Below are 14,664 nucleotides of genomic sequence, written 5' to 3'. Positions count from 1 at the left end.
TCTCAATCTCTGTAATCGTTGTTTGGAAATGGGATGAAATACCGTCTCTTGTGTTTGATACATATTTTTATACCATGCCAAGGAAAATACAGGCAATAAGAAAACAGGAAAGCCGTTGTATGGTCAATAGTATTACATCCAACTTTCCAATCGAGTGCTGTGCGTATGTGGCATATGCATATTTTGTGTTAGCCACTGTTTCTATGACCTGGTATAAAATCGTTCTGCAAAGCTTTCCTTTGATATACCATGGAATATGTCCCAAAGGCTTGTGTGTATACCGAAAAGTGGCTCGTAGGTTATTCCATAGTATACAACACGAAAACGTTGCATAACTAGCATAGACACGACAACTAACAATGCAATTCCAATTTTCTCTTTTCAGATATAATTCCATGGAATCATGAACAGAAGCATGGGGAGAAATTTTACGAACCCTTATTTTCAGAATAGCTCCAATTCTACTCCACAAGCACCGACGCAGATCAGCACCATTCCCCTTTCCGAGCAGGTCACGTGGTGTGTGGCACTCGCTTTGGTAGCCTTCGCCATTATCGTTGGCAACACCCTGACCATCGCAGTCTTCACTCGAAAGAAACTACTGCGTCTGCGTGCCAACTACTTCCTTGTGACGCTGGCTGTTGCAGATCTTCTGGTGGGCGCCTTTGCTGTCCCGATGTACATTCACGAGCTTATATTTTACTGGAAAACAAACAAAGGAACTGACAAAGGAACTTACATCGCGTCCAAAGCTATTGACATTTTTACAGGATTTGCTTCGATTTTCGCTCTCACAATTATAGCTTTGGAACGATTATGTGCGGTTATGCGTCCATTACGACATCGGATCGCCTCAAAATCTACTTATTACGGCCTTATAGCAGTTGTGTGGTTATTATCATTGCTGGTTGCTGTGTTGTATTTTATGAACGGCTTCGAAGTATTCAAATTCAAAATTTTCTTCTATTTCATCATGTTCTTCATATTTTCTTCGCTTTTAGTCATTTGCGTGGCTTATGCTCTCATATGGGCAAACGTGACAAAAGAGAAAAAAGAAAAGCCAAAACGGGAAAGTAGATATCAAGAAGAACTTGAGCAGCAGAAGAGAAGCGCGCAGGAAAAACAACTGGTCACCACTCTCCTCATATTAACGCTTGTTTTTGTTTTGACCTGGATACCGTTTTACATTTTAAACATCGTGGTGTTCGTAAATGATAAATGGGAGTCTTCTCATATTCCTTATGAAGTTTTCACCTTTGCTAAACTCCTGCATTACAGTAACAGCTTTGCGAATCCCATAGTGTACACCATAAGAATCCCCCGATTTAATCGAATTCTTCTGGGATCATTTCGACGGAAGAAGACTGCACTCTTGGAGTCACTGCGGCGCCCAAAACAATTAGCTAGTAGTCTTTGAAGCAATTGTTCGTTTCAATGACAAATGTGAACTCTACTGAACTTGATTACAAATGGGGAAACTTTCTCTTAATTGCCAGAACCAGGGCGTTGGTTGAAAAATAACTAAATCTAAATCAATTCAATTAAACTGCTTTGTATATGCCAAGTTTTGTAAAAGAATATATACAAACGTTAATAAGAGCTTGAAGCTTCACAAAAGAAGTAAGTTAACAACATAAACCACTTTATTGTTGGGTTAGTTACTGATAGGGGAAGGAAAAACAAAGAGCCAAAATACCACATGACGGCAAGCATTGTCGGAGCATGCAACAGGTGTTGCTCATTTGTTTTAGATTAACTATCAAAAGAATTTTTCTGCATTTGTGAGCCCCAATTTTTGCCGCCATTAATACATGAGGGCCTCATTGGGGTGGTGGTTTAATTTATACAATTAACGGTTAATATATATATATATATATTTTTCTTTTTTCACGGTTAACGGTTAATTTGTTTCCCTTAAGCCTTGGTCAAACGGTGCATGATAGTAGATGATAGTTGATGATAGTCGGTGAAAATTCGAGGAGAATCATTCCACTATCGTCGACTATCATGCACCGTTTGGCCAGGCTTTTTATTTTTGATTACTGTAAAACATATTGAAGGGCTTAGGACCATTCCGGGGTGGAAAAAAGTATTACTTTAAGAATAATATAGCTTACTATAAAAAAACAAAACACAGACTGAAAAGTTTTGAAAAGAGATCTTGAGACTTTTACTCTCGTGGCTAAAAATGTTTTTACACTTAAATTTTTTTTACGGCTAACGTTTAAAATTTTCCAATTTTCACGCCTAATTTCTAAATTTTTGGCCTGTTTTACCCCATGTCTAATTGTTACCCTGCGGCGAAAACAATAATCAGGTTGTTTATTTTTTTTTTATAGCATAAAGCCATAAAACGTCATAGGCAAGGGAAAACATAAGAGTAATGACGAGTAACAAAATAAAGTATACCTAAAATGTGATCAATTGCTTTATTTTCTAGTGTAAAACATCAATATTACAGGATTGGTACGAATATCAGCAGCCTGCTCTCCGTGCATTTCTGAACGCCATGATGCATCAGAGTTTGAACTCCTCGGAATTTTTCCTAAAGACGTGAATTTAACTTACTGGAGACTAAAAGATTCTCTATTTAAGGAATTTGATCTTTTTGAACTTTTTGAACACAGCTGTTGATGTTAGCATTACTGCACGTCTAGGTTTATGTCTTTATTGTACCATTGACCGATCATCGCCAGTAAATTGTACAGTATTTTTAGATCTGGGATATTGCTGCAACAACCGATAGCACTTCTAGAAGGTATTTCTGTGCACTTTTCGAATGTGTATTGCACCATCCTGAAGGAGATGAGAGGACGTGAGATATTCGACCTTCCTGGGTAGACGTCACAACAGCCGCTGGGCCCATTCTCCTCAAACTCGGTCGTGAAACAAAATGGCGGTGTTTTGGGGCTATTTTCGAGATTTCGTCGGGGCACCGAAAATCGAGGATTTAACCGAATCCAAAAATTTTTTTGTGGAAGTATTTCAAATAACAAGATCGTTGGTGACTCATCAAGAATTGCATCAGAATTGATGCAGGAAAAAGGAAATAGATACATGTAGCTATGATCAGCTATGAAGCTCTACCAGTAGGGTCTAAAAATACCCTTTATCTATTGGCTTATATTCTATAATTAGAGACAATGTAACATTTAATTTAAACCCAGAAAAATGTCGGTGAATGAAACTTAGTACCACTTCTTTAAAACAGAGTCTCGCACGCGTAACTTATAGCATTTTTCGCAATATTAACTTGATCCTATTTGTTAAGCGTTCTCTCGTCCAGGGGGACCCTGATTTTTTCCTGCTCAAGAGGCTATGCCCTATTGCGTCGAGCGTAAAAGCAACTGGATGTGACATTTCCCAGATAAAAGCAATTCACCATTTATGAGAATCAGCTGTTGTGTCCAAAAGCTAAGTATCAGTTCTTCTAAACCTTTTACATTAAGTCTAAAAGTAGAAAGCACTGTTTGAAGAGACTTATGCAAACTGCGCTTTCTACATCTTTCAGCGCTTCAATGAAAAGTTCAAAGAGCCTCGTTTGGACATCGTGATCGATACATGAAACAGTATATCAAAAGCCAAAGTGTGAAAAGCTAAAAAATGCAGCCTATCATTTTTTACTACTGTTATCAATGCTATTCATTTGTTGTTTGCTGAAAAGAAGTTATTTCTTGTTGTGTTTGTTTGGCGTGACATTTATGCCATTTTAAAGCATAATCAATTCAGGACATCACCTGCCATTATCAAGTCATGGAAACTTTCTCTCATCTGCGAACAACCAGTTTTAACTCAACGATTTTCGTGCTACCTTGAGAAGATGTTTTCGTGATTGTTAACGATGTCGTTTATCCGTCAGTATTTGAAAAGATTACTCGTGAATCCAAAAAATAAGGGAGAGAGTAGTTTCTACTATTTTCCTTGTTCAGTAAAAAATAACCCGAGAGATTTCATGATATCCTAAAAGAAAAATACACGCTGTAACATGACGTTTCGGCGTCATCTTGTCGCCATTATCCCAAATGCAGATTTAATAAGTCGTTCAAGATGGCGCCGAAACGTCATAGCGTCTATTTTTTTTCATGATCAAGAAGAAATGCTGCCCGTATTCCGTAAGCTTTGCTTGGCGTGTTCGCTAACACAACCAAAATGCCTGTCTCCGTTCACTAAGCCTGGAATCGATTCATTTTACAGTGCCCATTTTGTGTTTTGCTTATGGTCACTCGTAATCATTTCAAGGTCGTAAATAAAATTGCTCTATTAAGGAAGTTCGTAGTTTGTAAGTTGTCCTCCACACCTCTCCGATCCGTGTCTCTTACTACACTTTAGTAACCACCATGCCATCAGCTGTCATTCCTGATGAATGAGCAGAGCTTGCCTGGCTGATGTCACTTGCTGCTGCTCCGTGGTCCGATTCACCGTCATCATCAAGATACGAGTCCAGTTTGGAATCCTGTTGAAAAATCAACTGTCAAAAGTGATATTTTTTCCTAATCCACTAGCTTCATAAAGAAAGCTTTGGCTGTTTCTCCTGGATGGGATGCTGAGTCAGCATCATATATAGGGAGAGGTTGAGGCACTGTAATACAAGAGGGTTGTACAATAACATAACGCAAGGATCATTCTGTATGTGACCTCTGAATAGATGCAGCCCATTACAATGAGTCAGACCGTTTCGAGACCACACCTTCCTTTAGAACTGCACACTAGACTAAAAGGGTTGGAATATTGGTTGAAAGGAATTTCTTGACTCAAATATGCCGTAAGCAGAATTCAATTTTTGTAAGTGTTTTTTTTTTTGGCAACAGTTTTAAGTTTGTCCCTAAATCCAATTATTAATGTAAAATTCTTTGATTATCTAAATCGCGCACGGTGCACTCCAGGAAGTTTCAATTCTGCTTTTACCTGTGATAAGTAATAATCACCCTCATCCCAAATTCTGTCTTCCAGTGAACTACATGAAAAGAATAAAAGGAAGTTAGGATTTCCTTCTAAAGTTTATAACTTAATTGATGCGCTATGGATTCATCTATTACATTCAAGACAGTGACATATACAGTAAATAGCTTTCTATAATTGCACAATTAAGACACATCCACGCGTATAAGGGCACGCTACGTCAAACTTACTGCGAAAAACTAAGTAATAAATGACATTCTTCAATGCTACAACAAACCCAGTTGTAACAAAAAAATATTATGCAAACAAAAGAAGCGAGTAAAATTTATCCTGTACAGACTACGGGTGGGGGAAAAGCTACTAGCGCTTACTTATTTCTGCTTTTTATTAATTTTGATTGTTTTTGAGTCGTTTTCTGGCGTTTCTCTGACGTTTTGAATAATCAAGAAATCCAAGATGGCGGATCAAAGATGGTGGCTGTGGGAATATCATGATGAACATGTAATAGGGTTAATATAAACAAACAGATTTCTGTAAGGTCAAATTCCTTCAGTGTTACATCAAGTTATTGACTTACTGCCTTTTCTTGGTCAGGGCATATTGTGAACCGAACATTCCTGGATCGCTTCCATATGAACTTCCCGGACGAGACATTCTACAGTAAAAACAACTTTATAATGAGAAATGTTCCAGAAAAAAAACAACAACAAAAAAAACACTTAATTCCAAAACCATAGATGTATAAGGTACAAGGTTGAAACATACTTGACGGAGGCAACGCCTTTGCCCTCAATAGAACCGATAATGTCATCGTACTGTGACCAGGATCCACTAAAACAGAGAAAAAACAGTAACTATGAAACCTGGCAATATGGCCGGCCTGATTTCTAAACGATTAAACGGATACCAAAAAACTGAGCCCTCTGTATAGGAATAGATGACCAGAAACACACACGGAAAATGACATCTCTAGATGTAAAATACTCACTGACGATTAACGTCACCAAACTTTCTTCGCCCTCTTGGTGAGTTGTACATGTCACGTTTCTTAACTCTGTAAATAGAACAAAGGAATATAAAGATTGGCCATTCAATAAATAATTGGGCCTTACTGTACCGTGTTTTACCTTTAAAGTGGCTAATGACTCGGTCATGAATTGATTGAGACATCACAGTAATGTCTTAAAAATCTAGACAAACTCAAAAGAAACAAAGAAAAGCCAAAAAAGGAAGCACGGATGGGAAAATTGGGAAAGACTAAAACGGACTGCATTTGGCCAAACTTGAAAAACGTACGGTCGAATCTTTTCAAGCTTATTCTGAATTTGTATGAGAGTGTCATTTATACTGTTCGGACTTTGGTGACCATGATTTTGCCAATAACAGACAGCTGCTCTGCCAATTTGAAGTGTGCAACTCGTAATTAACCAAAATACACAGATTTACCTAAAACACGGTGATCTAACCCTTTGAATGAGTGATCAACATCACAATTCTCCTAACGATATCAATATCAACGTACTAAGGACTGAATTAACAGATTAGCAAGGGAATCCAGAGTAAGCAGTACGATAGGTAGATAACAGAACCCTTTTCGAGTGACAGAAGAGTTCAACCTTTCCTGTAACAGAATTGTGACAGGACAGTATTTTACATTGATTTGGTGACTATGATCACGATGATGAGTAACCTGGTCGAAACAATTGAAAAGCGATCAAAATGGGTCCATTTTGGGCCAATGAGAAGATCAGTTTTAAATTACCTGCAGCGGGTCTTAATAGCGAAGCACAGACCAAGCAACAAAAGCAGCCCCACAACAGATCCCAAGATGATCAGCGCCAGTTCAGCGTTACCCAGGCCACTATCATCTGCTGGAGGCTCTGTTGTAGTGGAAATCGGAGCCCTTATCTTCCATCTGGCGTACAGAGTCTCTAACTTGTCAGCGTGTTTTTCAATTGTACTGAAACGAAGGAATTAGAATTCAAACTATAGCTCTGATATACTATAATTAATTTGAAGTAACGGTGCGTCGTCCTGTGTTTGTAGAGATCACAGAAAAGAGAATCAAACGAGAAAAACCCACGGGCTTGGCCGGCTGGTCTTACAATTTATATCGGATATAACTTAGTAAAGATATTATATGTAACCTATGATATGTTGAGTAAGATCCAATTCTTTAAAGGCTAAAGCCAGTTTTTTTTCGTTGATACTGGATTTTACCCCCGAGACGGTAAAAAAAAAGCAAAAAAAAACAAAAAACAAAAAAAAACAAGCAAACAAAACCGAGATGAAGTGACTCATCGCAAAGCCTTCAAAGATTTTGAGGTCGCATTAAGATAGTCCCCGGAACCTGCGTTTTTTATGTACCACTCACCAGCCCCTGAAAGCAAAGTAGCTAGTGAAGCATGCCGCAACTTATTAATAAACAAGGCCTAGTCATTTAGCAGTTGCTAATAAAGGTACATTCCTCGCTTAGTATTTTAAAGTTCATTTACCTTAACACTTCATCACTGGTCATGATGTTTTGATGCTCAACATTGACAGCATGGAAGAGTACTTCAGAGTTAGCGATCTGTCTCCCATCGGTAGTCTCAGCAAAGACCTTGAATATCGCTTCTATGTTCACCTCGGCTTCAGTGATGTTATTCAACATACTAGAGGGGCGGCATCAAAAACTAAGAAGTGTTTCTATCACGTTTATTAATATCAAAAAAGCTACTGACTGATTTTAAACTACAGTACATGTAAATTCCACGTTACATGCGTCACAGTATGATGCTGATGATAAAAAAAGTAACTTTCGGATAAAGCAACTCGTCACTTTAAAAAAAAAAAAAGAGAACAAGATTATGATGGAATTGTTGGCATGATACAGAGAAATTACCCTAAAACTTGATTAGAATTCAAATAGGCGATCGTTGTAAACCTCTGCTAGTCTTAATCATGAAGATGAGATGCATAAATAGTTTAAAGTTACAATTGTTAGTAACGCCCGCGTAAAACTGGAAGAGATAGAATAATAACCTGATAAACTCCTCTTTATTCTGCTCGATGAGAGATGGATCAACTTCAGCCTTGAGAGTGACTCTCTGTTCATCAACAAGAACGAATATCTGGAGAACAAAGAAGCCATGTCGCAAAAGCGTTCTTCACACTGCACAAAGCTAACAGGGTTTTTAAACTTAGGGTTAGGGTTAGGGATACGGTTAGACGCAATGGGAAAGGCGCAATGCGCCTCCTGCCGTGAGGAGGCGAAGATGACGAGATGTATTGGCAATTAGATCGTTACCTTTTTCTTTATTTAAAGACTTGTCTCGGGGGATACCCCCTATCATGTCCTATTAGAGGAGGCTCCGCACGGAAGGGGTACCTTTTTCAGGCTTAAGGTATAAAACCTGGGTAGGGATTTCACAAGTTGGGGTATATGAAGGGGCAGAGAAATGCAGGTCCGACGTGAACATGAACTGAGTATAAAATTTCTTTTAGTTGTGTCGTTAACATCTCTCCTGGTTATGCTTGATGTTCTCTGGTGATATTGCTCATTCATTCCAAGGGTTTAGAAAAGGGATGCAGTGTTCTCAAGTAGGGAAGTGAAAGAGGTGCTTTTTTTCAATAAAAAGGTCTACGAAAGGGGTATCTTTTCTTTCAAAATGGTATACAAAAGGGTAAGGGGTTGAACCTTGGGGTGGAGTCTGCCCGTATAAACCTTTGTAGAGTACCCGTCCTCCTCTCCTCCCCCCGGAACCTGTTCATGAGACCACGTCGACCTTCAAGAAGACTGGAATCATATAAAAAGAAACTAATTTTAAAAAATCATAGCAAATTCGGACAGTCATTACCTGTGCGGTTGCCTCTCCATCAGCTTCGTTTGTAGGAGCCTTCCCATGATTGTCGTAAGCACTCACTTTAATGGTAAACCGCTGACCCTTCTTCCCTTTGAAGTTACTTGCTGTCGTTATGAATCCTGTGTTCTCATCGATCTTGAAAAAGCCACCGTCATTTCCAGATGATATTCTATACTGCACCACACTGAAGTTACCCGCGTCTCTGTCTGTAGCCTGCGATAAAAATAGACGTTACCCTAAATAGCATTGCTAACCCAAATTCGCAATTAGCCAAGGAGTTCACAAAAGCTACTCACATGGTAAAATTTCGCAGATACCATATCTGGCGAATTTCATTGTCAAAATAAGTATAAGAGGGGCTCTAAACGTATCGGACAAAGCGCAACATGGGACGAAATGTTATTTAAAATACTCATTTTATAGTTGTTTTTACCCACCCTGATTTTCATGATGAAAGTGTTTAGATCTGCACCTTCTGCAATACCTAAAAATAAAATATTTAAAATTAATTCAAAATCACGAGTTTCAAATCACCAAAAGTCACTCGTTTCCACGTGTATCATTTAATCGAAAAGTATCACCAGACTGTAGTTACCCATACAATTTATGTTTAAAGTTAAGGAGTAGCCAGTTAATGTACAGTCCATTTGTATTTCAATCTATTGAGTGAACCTTGTTTTTTTTGTTTTTTGTTTTTTTTTTTTTCAATCTATTGTTGGAGAATGTCTTGCAAAGTGCTGTGTGAATCATTTCCAGTTACTTTAATGAAATTTGCACTTTTTAAACTCATTTATTACTAACGGGTTGTAATTAAGGACTCCCCTCTCTCCCCCACCCCCACCCCCCACAACCATAATGGCGGTGTTTTTTCATCAATTTTGCAAGTGATTAGTCTATGTTTGTAAGAAAAACAATCAGAAGGCTTGCAGTTTTGGGCGTTATCTAACGGAATGCATAGAGCCTTGCTTTCCCGCCACAATGCATGTGTCACCCAGAAAATTATGTGGCGCAGCCCGGGAGAACACAGATATGCAATACGTACAACAGCCATTAGTGAGGTCATTGGTTTTCTTACCTCCCGTAAAAAGTGGCCTGATAAACGTTGGGGCGTTGTCATTTATATCAGTGATAGCTACCGTAACGGTTGAAGTGTCATACAGATAACCCTCAGCTGAAAGAATAATGTTTATCGTAATTAGTAAATAATTATTAAGACACTAAAATCTGCTTGCCATCCAAAGTGAGCTGAGTCAAACTGAAGATTTGATGCCCATGTTTTTGATAAAATAGAAAAAAAAAGTAGAGAAATCAAAGCATACTCTTGAATTTAATTGAAGAGATGTCATACCGTCCACATTTCTCTGCCGTGGTCGGCTTGTCTCATTAAAGGCCTTGGTTTCATAGTTATAAGCTCCAACCACTAGCGAATAGGTGGCAATTCTTTCTCTATCCAATCCTCTGTTTACGTACACAGAGCCAGTGTTGTCTATGCGGAAATCACCTGGTGAAAGGAAGTGACTGAATCTGTCATCAGGGTTTCGGTTAGCGTCGATTCGGTTCTTTTAATTGATAGCACACTACCCTTAGCTGAGTGCGTCTACATCTGTTTTGGGATATTCCAAATTTTTACAGCCAGCGTCCGTCATATTAAGTTTTCATAGCCGGCTTTTATACTACTGTCTGTCCAAGTGGAAATATAGAAAATCCATACATATTGTTACACTAAGAATCACGTTAATGTTAAACAACCTGCCAATCGAAACAAAGACAACCCTCATACGGGTCACCAGCTTGTCAACAGGGGGGTGGGTGGGTTCTTCTTCAACAGTCTTTTCACTCTTTATCCCCTCTAACTAACCTGTTTGCATTTTGCATTGTGGGGTATGATATCACTTTCACACAGCTCAGAACACGTAAATAACCAATACGTTCCTCGTGCTCTGCGCAACATCGATAAAAATTTTCCTGACGCACTGCAACACGTTTCTTGATACACTGTTACCTTGATCATCTCCACTTATAATCTCGTAGGTTATTTCAGCATTAGTTCCCGTATCTTGGTCTGTTGCTCTGACCTTGATAACTGAGCGACCAACAGCAGCGGCCTCCGACACTGAAGCACTTTAAGAGGACAAGACGTATAAGTACAGAGGTACAAGACAAATTTGCTATTGGTATTTATATCAGTTAAGGGTAATTTTTTTTTTTACTTTTATTCCATTAAACGTCTTTTAAAGATGTAGACGTTTCCTCCAAAGTGAGTTATATAAGGAATATTAAGTGTAGAAATAGCATCAACTCAGAATAAAGTGGAAGTTTCTCAACAAAAATGATTGCGGTATTAAATTTAAATTCAGGATTAGGTACTTCAAAATGATTTCACATTTTTTGGCAAAGACTAATTCCCCAATAATGTTAAAGCGAAGCTGAAATCATATAAAACAAAAACATCGAGACACTTTAACATTACCATGATGCATCTGACAAAGATGCAATGATTTCGTCTACCAAAACAGGTAAAACAAAAAAGCACGCTAACGTTTATCTTTTAGACAGGGTAAAAGAAAAACATACCTATAGGATTGTTTATCAAATATGGGCTGGTTGTCATTTACATCTTCAACAGTAACGTGTACAGGTACAACGGACGAGAGGGGCTGGGGCGATCCAAGGTCCTTGGCCTCTACCATGACCATAAATCGTCTGTATTCTTCTTCGTCAATGGTGTTTTTCAGCGTCATTATTCCTGAATCTTGATTTATGCTAAACACGTTTGTGTTTACTTCGTCGTATAGAATTCTGTACAACACTCGCCCGTTCGTCCCCTAGGAAAAGATATTTAAGTGCTTATTTACGTCCAAGAAACTGTTTCTGTGCATTAGTAGTGGTTTAAGATTTCAAACTTGTTTTTCATTGAAAATTAATTCAAACATGGTCGTGAGCTGGAAGTCAATAGAACGTTGTTGATGCCTCAAATTCTTTTTAGGACCGAAATTTATCTTTTGAAGTTGTTGTAGTTGTTGTTGTTGTTGTTGTTGTTTTGTTTAGTTTGTTCGTGTCTGCTTTACTTCAGTTTGAGTCACACGTTGTCTAGTTAGGTGATTTTAAGTGAAAACTGCTCTAGACATGCTGATATTTCAAAGAGCCAGAGTCAATGGTGAGTAGCTGTATGAAGTTGCTAACTTTGTCCCCTGCCAGCACAAGACAAGGTCTTGAGACCCATCAAGAAGGCATCATTCAACATTCATGCCTGTTCTCTGACTGCTGACATTGCAATTTGATAAAGAAGTTGATGAAAATTCTGAGTGACTCGCTTACAAAAACAACACACGCTGCCTCGGACTTCATGTACACATCCTCAGTAGACATCTGGGTTATAATTACTAGCTTGACTTTAGTAGCTTCAAAGGAAAAAACACACTCCTTTTGACTATACATCCTAGACATCTATCTGGTTTGCTAGCTTGCCTCAAGTAGAGCTTAAAAAAACGCATGCATACAGTGTCTTTGGCCAAACAACCTAACCATCTGGTTTCTCCGTTGCCCTAAGTAGCTTCCAAAATAAAAATACACTGGTTATATTCAAACACCAACCAGATCTTTATCTTGCGCGGACACTTTCACGATGGACGTCCCAGCTTTGTCTCCCTCGGAGATGGTCTCGTTGTAGCTTGAAACACTAAAGCGAGGCGGTTCATCGTTGGTGTCCAGGACATTGACTCTAACCGTCGTGCTGCTGCTCAGAGAAGGATTGGACGCGATGTTTGTTGCTGATACTGTAAGATCGTAAATCCTAGTCCTCTCGCGATCCTAGATCAAATAGACAGGACTGGGTAACTTATCATGGATGATGTTTCAAAATGGAATCTAACATAACATGAAATACTACAAATTATTAATTAGTTGTTTGTCCTTCCAGTAAAATCAAACGTAAAGAATTACCTCTGTCTTTTCAGTGAAGCTTGAGTTCTCGTAGGAATACTCATTAGCTAGAGGGGTTTTACTCAACCCCTACGAGAATTCCCTCAACACAGGCTGCAATTACTTTTCTGAACTTTAAATTTATTTGATTTTTTTTTAAGTCGTAGAAGCACCCAATACGATATATTCTTCCATGAGTCTACTGGAATCATTTTAACGTAAATTCCATCATAAGTTTACCAAGTACTTACCAAAGGTTTCCTGGTAAAAATTGTTCCTGAAGTTCCGTTGATATTAAAACAGTTATCCACGTCTCCTTCTGGCGTAAAAAAGGTAATAATAAAGGAAAGCAAAATCATTTACTCGTGCTCATACGCCTTGCTTCCAGATTGCAGGTAAAATGGGCAAAACAGCAAAAGTGTAGTAAGGTAGTCCTTACTATTAAAGCAGGTGCTGTTGTGACCCATGGCCTAGACTGGAAAAGAAGGTTCTCCTTTATGTCAAGGTAATATTCATTCACAAAACTTATGCTGATGTTTTTGCCACTGTTCAGTTACTGACTAATTTCAAAGCAGGTCATCTGTGATTTGCTATTCTACACTGCATTACGAACTTTGGCACTCGAGGAGACAATTTCATGGAGGGAGGAAAATTTGGAGGGAAAACAAACCTGCAAAAAGAAGCCTTATCTTGCTATGAAGACCTTTGATGTTTGACATTTTCCAATATCTATAACTGTTAGCGTTACTCAAGGGTTGGTACTGCTAGCCACCGATTGCGGTCCAATGAACTATTTCTTAATCATACATAATCAACACTACGTTAGTTTCGCCGGGAAGGACATTTGAAGGGATTATTTTCTCATAATAGATTAAATTAAGAATTATCACACTGACAACCAATAAAGACCTACCGGTAATGGAATACGTTATTTCAGCGTTCTTCCCGATATCTTTATCCTCAGCAAAAACCTTTCCTATAGTTGTGTTCACTGGTTCGTTTTCAGTCGCCATGAACGGTCCAAAAGTCTGAAAAAAATAGTCTTGGTTAATAAGTTGTTTATAGTTACTGTTAGGAAAAAGTCAACCTCTTTTAGGGTATACTCTACCAAGTATGAATTTAAGTCTACTTACGGTTGTAAAGCGTGGTGTGTTGTCGTTCATATCAAGAATCTCGACATCTACTGTTCCGAAGTCCATATACGGAACTGTTCCTTGATCACGTGCCATGACAATAAGCTACCGGTAAGGTACAATATAGGAGTCAAGTCATGGGGTGTTGTAATTATTGTGAACACTCTGACGATGATCTCAGTGATCAATGCCTTGATTTTTACATATTTAGTACTCGCCGAAATGTCATCTGTTTTCGTTTTTCTTTGAGGGAGGGAAGTCTACAGCCCAGAATTTTAGCAATTTGATTCAACGCTTCGCCGGTGGGATTTATACTGCTTACTGGAAAGGGATTGTGAGCTGAAGAGAATTCTGACCGAGACCACAACAAATGACCCCGGCGGCCTAAGCTTTAATTCGAATCATGCGTCCGTCGCTCTTCCATTGGCTAGGCCACCGCGCCTCAAATGTTTAAAAAATCGATTGAAGGTACTGTATCATATGTTTTCATTGAATGGAAAATTGAATGGAAAACACCCAACAAACAATGCATGTAATTAACAGGAGGAAAAAAAAAAACGATAGTTAAGTTTCAGGAAGATTAAGATGGATTATGAAAACAGTTGAAACTAAAATTAAACAGCAGTACGGCAACATGTACCGTGTAGGAATCCTTTTTTTCTCGGTCCAGAGCTCCAGCTGTTGTTATTATACCGGAAGTAGCATTAATGACAAATTTCCCTTCCTCGCCGTGCATGATGGCATATTCCACTTTCCCGTTCAGCGTGATGTCATCATCAGTTGCATTAACGTCATAAACAAAAGATCCACTGTTTACATTCTAAACAAGAAAAGAAATACCAAGGGTATTCAGTAAGACAATCAAA

General features: G+C 38.6%; 2 protein-coding genes across 2 annotated transcripts in view; one reads left to right on the top strand and one right to left on the bottom strand.

The window, feature by feature from the left end:
• The first annotated feature begins 257 nt into the window (after positions 1 to 257).
• LOC110056352 (substance-P receptor-like) lies at positions 258 to 2,420 on the top strand. The gene has a single exon (XM_020762822.2). It carries the CDS (start codon positions 404 to 406, stop codon positions 1,415 to 1,417), a length of 1,014 nt encoding a protein of 337 aa, XP_020618481.2. The 5' UTR covers positions 258 to 403; the 3' UTR covers positions 1,418 to 2,420.
• The window catches only part of LOC110056604 (protocadherin Fat 4-like), a 72,214-nt gene continuing 59,965 nt past the window's right edge, over positions 2,416 to 14,664 (bottom strand). The window contains exons 69-87 of the mRNA XM_089278449.1: positions 14,439 to 14,618; positions 13,799 to 13,903; positions 13,579 to 13,693; positions 12,917 to 12,984; positions 12,339 to 12,554; positions 11,319 to 11,569; positions 10,747 to 10,865; positions 10,093 to 10,245; positions 9,820 to 9,915; positions 9,182 to 9,228; positions 8,739 to 8,957; positions 7,924 to 8,012; positions 7,395 to 7,553; positions 6,662 to 6,859; positions 5,888 to 5,953; positions 5,665 to 5,730; positions 5,477 to 5,554; positions 4,906 to 4,954; positions 2,416 to 4,453 (exon numbers count right to left, since the gene is read on the bottom strand). Coding sequence (XP_089134575.1) covers positions 4,319 to 4,453; positions 4,906 to 4,954; positions 5,477 to 5,554; positions 5,665 to 5,730; positions 5,888 to 5,953; positions 6,662 to 6,859; positions 7,395 to 7,553; positions 7,924 to 8,012; positions 8,739 to 8,957; positions 9,182 to 9,228; positions 9,820 to 9,915; positions 10,093 to 10,245; positions 10,747 to 10,865; positions 11,319 to 11,569; positions 12,339 to 12,554; positions 12,917 to 12,984; positions 13,579 to 13,693; positions 13,799 to 13,903; positions 14,439 to 14,618 — 2,409 coding nt within the window. The 3' untranslated portion in view covers positions 2,416 to 4,318. The remainder of the gene's footprint in view (positions 4,454 to 4,905; positions 4,955 to 5,476; positions 5,555 to 5,664; positions 5,731 to 5,887; positions 5,954 to 6,661; positions 6,860 to 7,394; positions 7,554 to 7,923; positions 8,013 to 8,738; positions 8,958 to 9,181; positions 9,229 to 9,819; positions 9,916 to 10,092; positions 10,246 to 10,746; positions 10,866 to 11,318; positions 11,570 to 12,338; positions 12,555 to 12,916; positions 12,985 to 13,578; positions 13,694 to 13,798; positions 13,904 to 14,438; positions 14,619 to 14,664) is intronic.

Source organism: Orbicella faveolata, unplaced genomic scaffold (assembly GCF_042242905.1).
Source record: "Orbicella faveolata isolate gen_17 unplaced genomic scaffold, um_ofav_v1 contig_46, whole genome shotgun sequence".
In the NCBI taxonomy this organism is placed as follows: Eukaryota; Metazoa; Cnidaria; class Anthozoa; order Scleractinia; family Merulinidae; genus Orbicella; species Orbicella faveolata.
Note: the sequence above shows the minus strand (reverse complement) of the source record. Positions and strands in the feature narration are given on the sequence as shown.

Bases quoted from the DNA above. Each gene is read 5' to 3' on its own strand.
- LOC110056352 (XM_020762822.2), top strand. From the start codon at position 404: ATGAACAGAAGCATGGGGAGAAATTTTACGAACCCTTATTTTCAGAAT.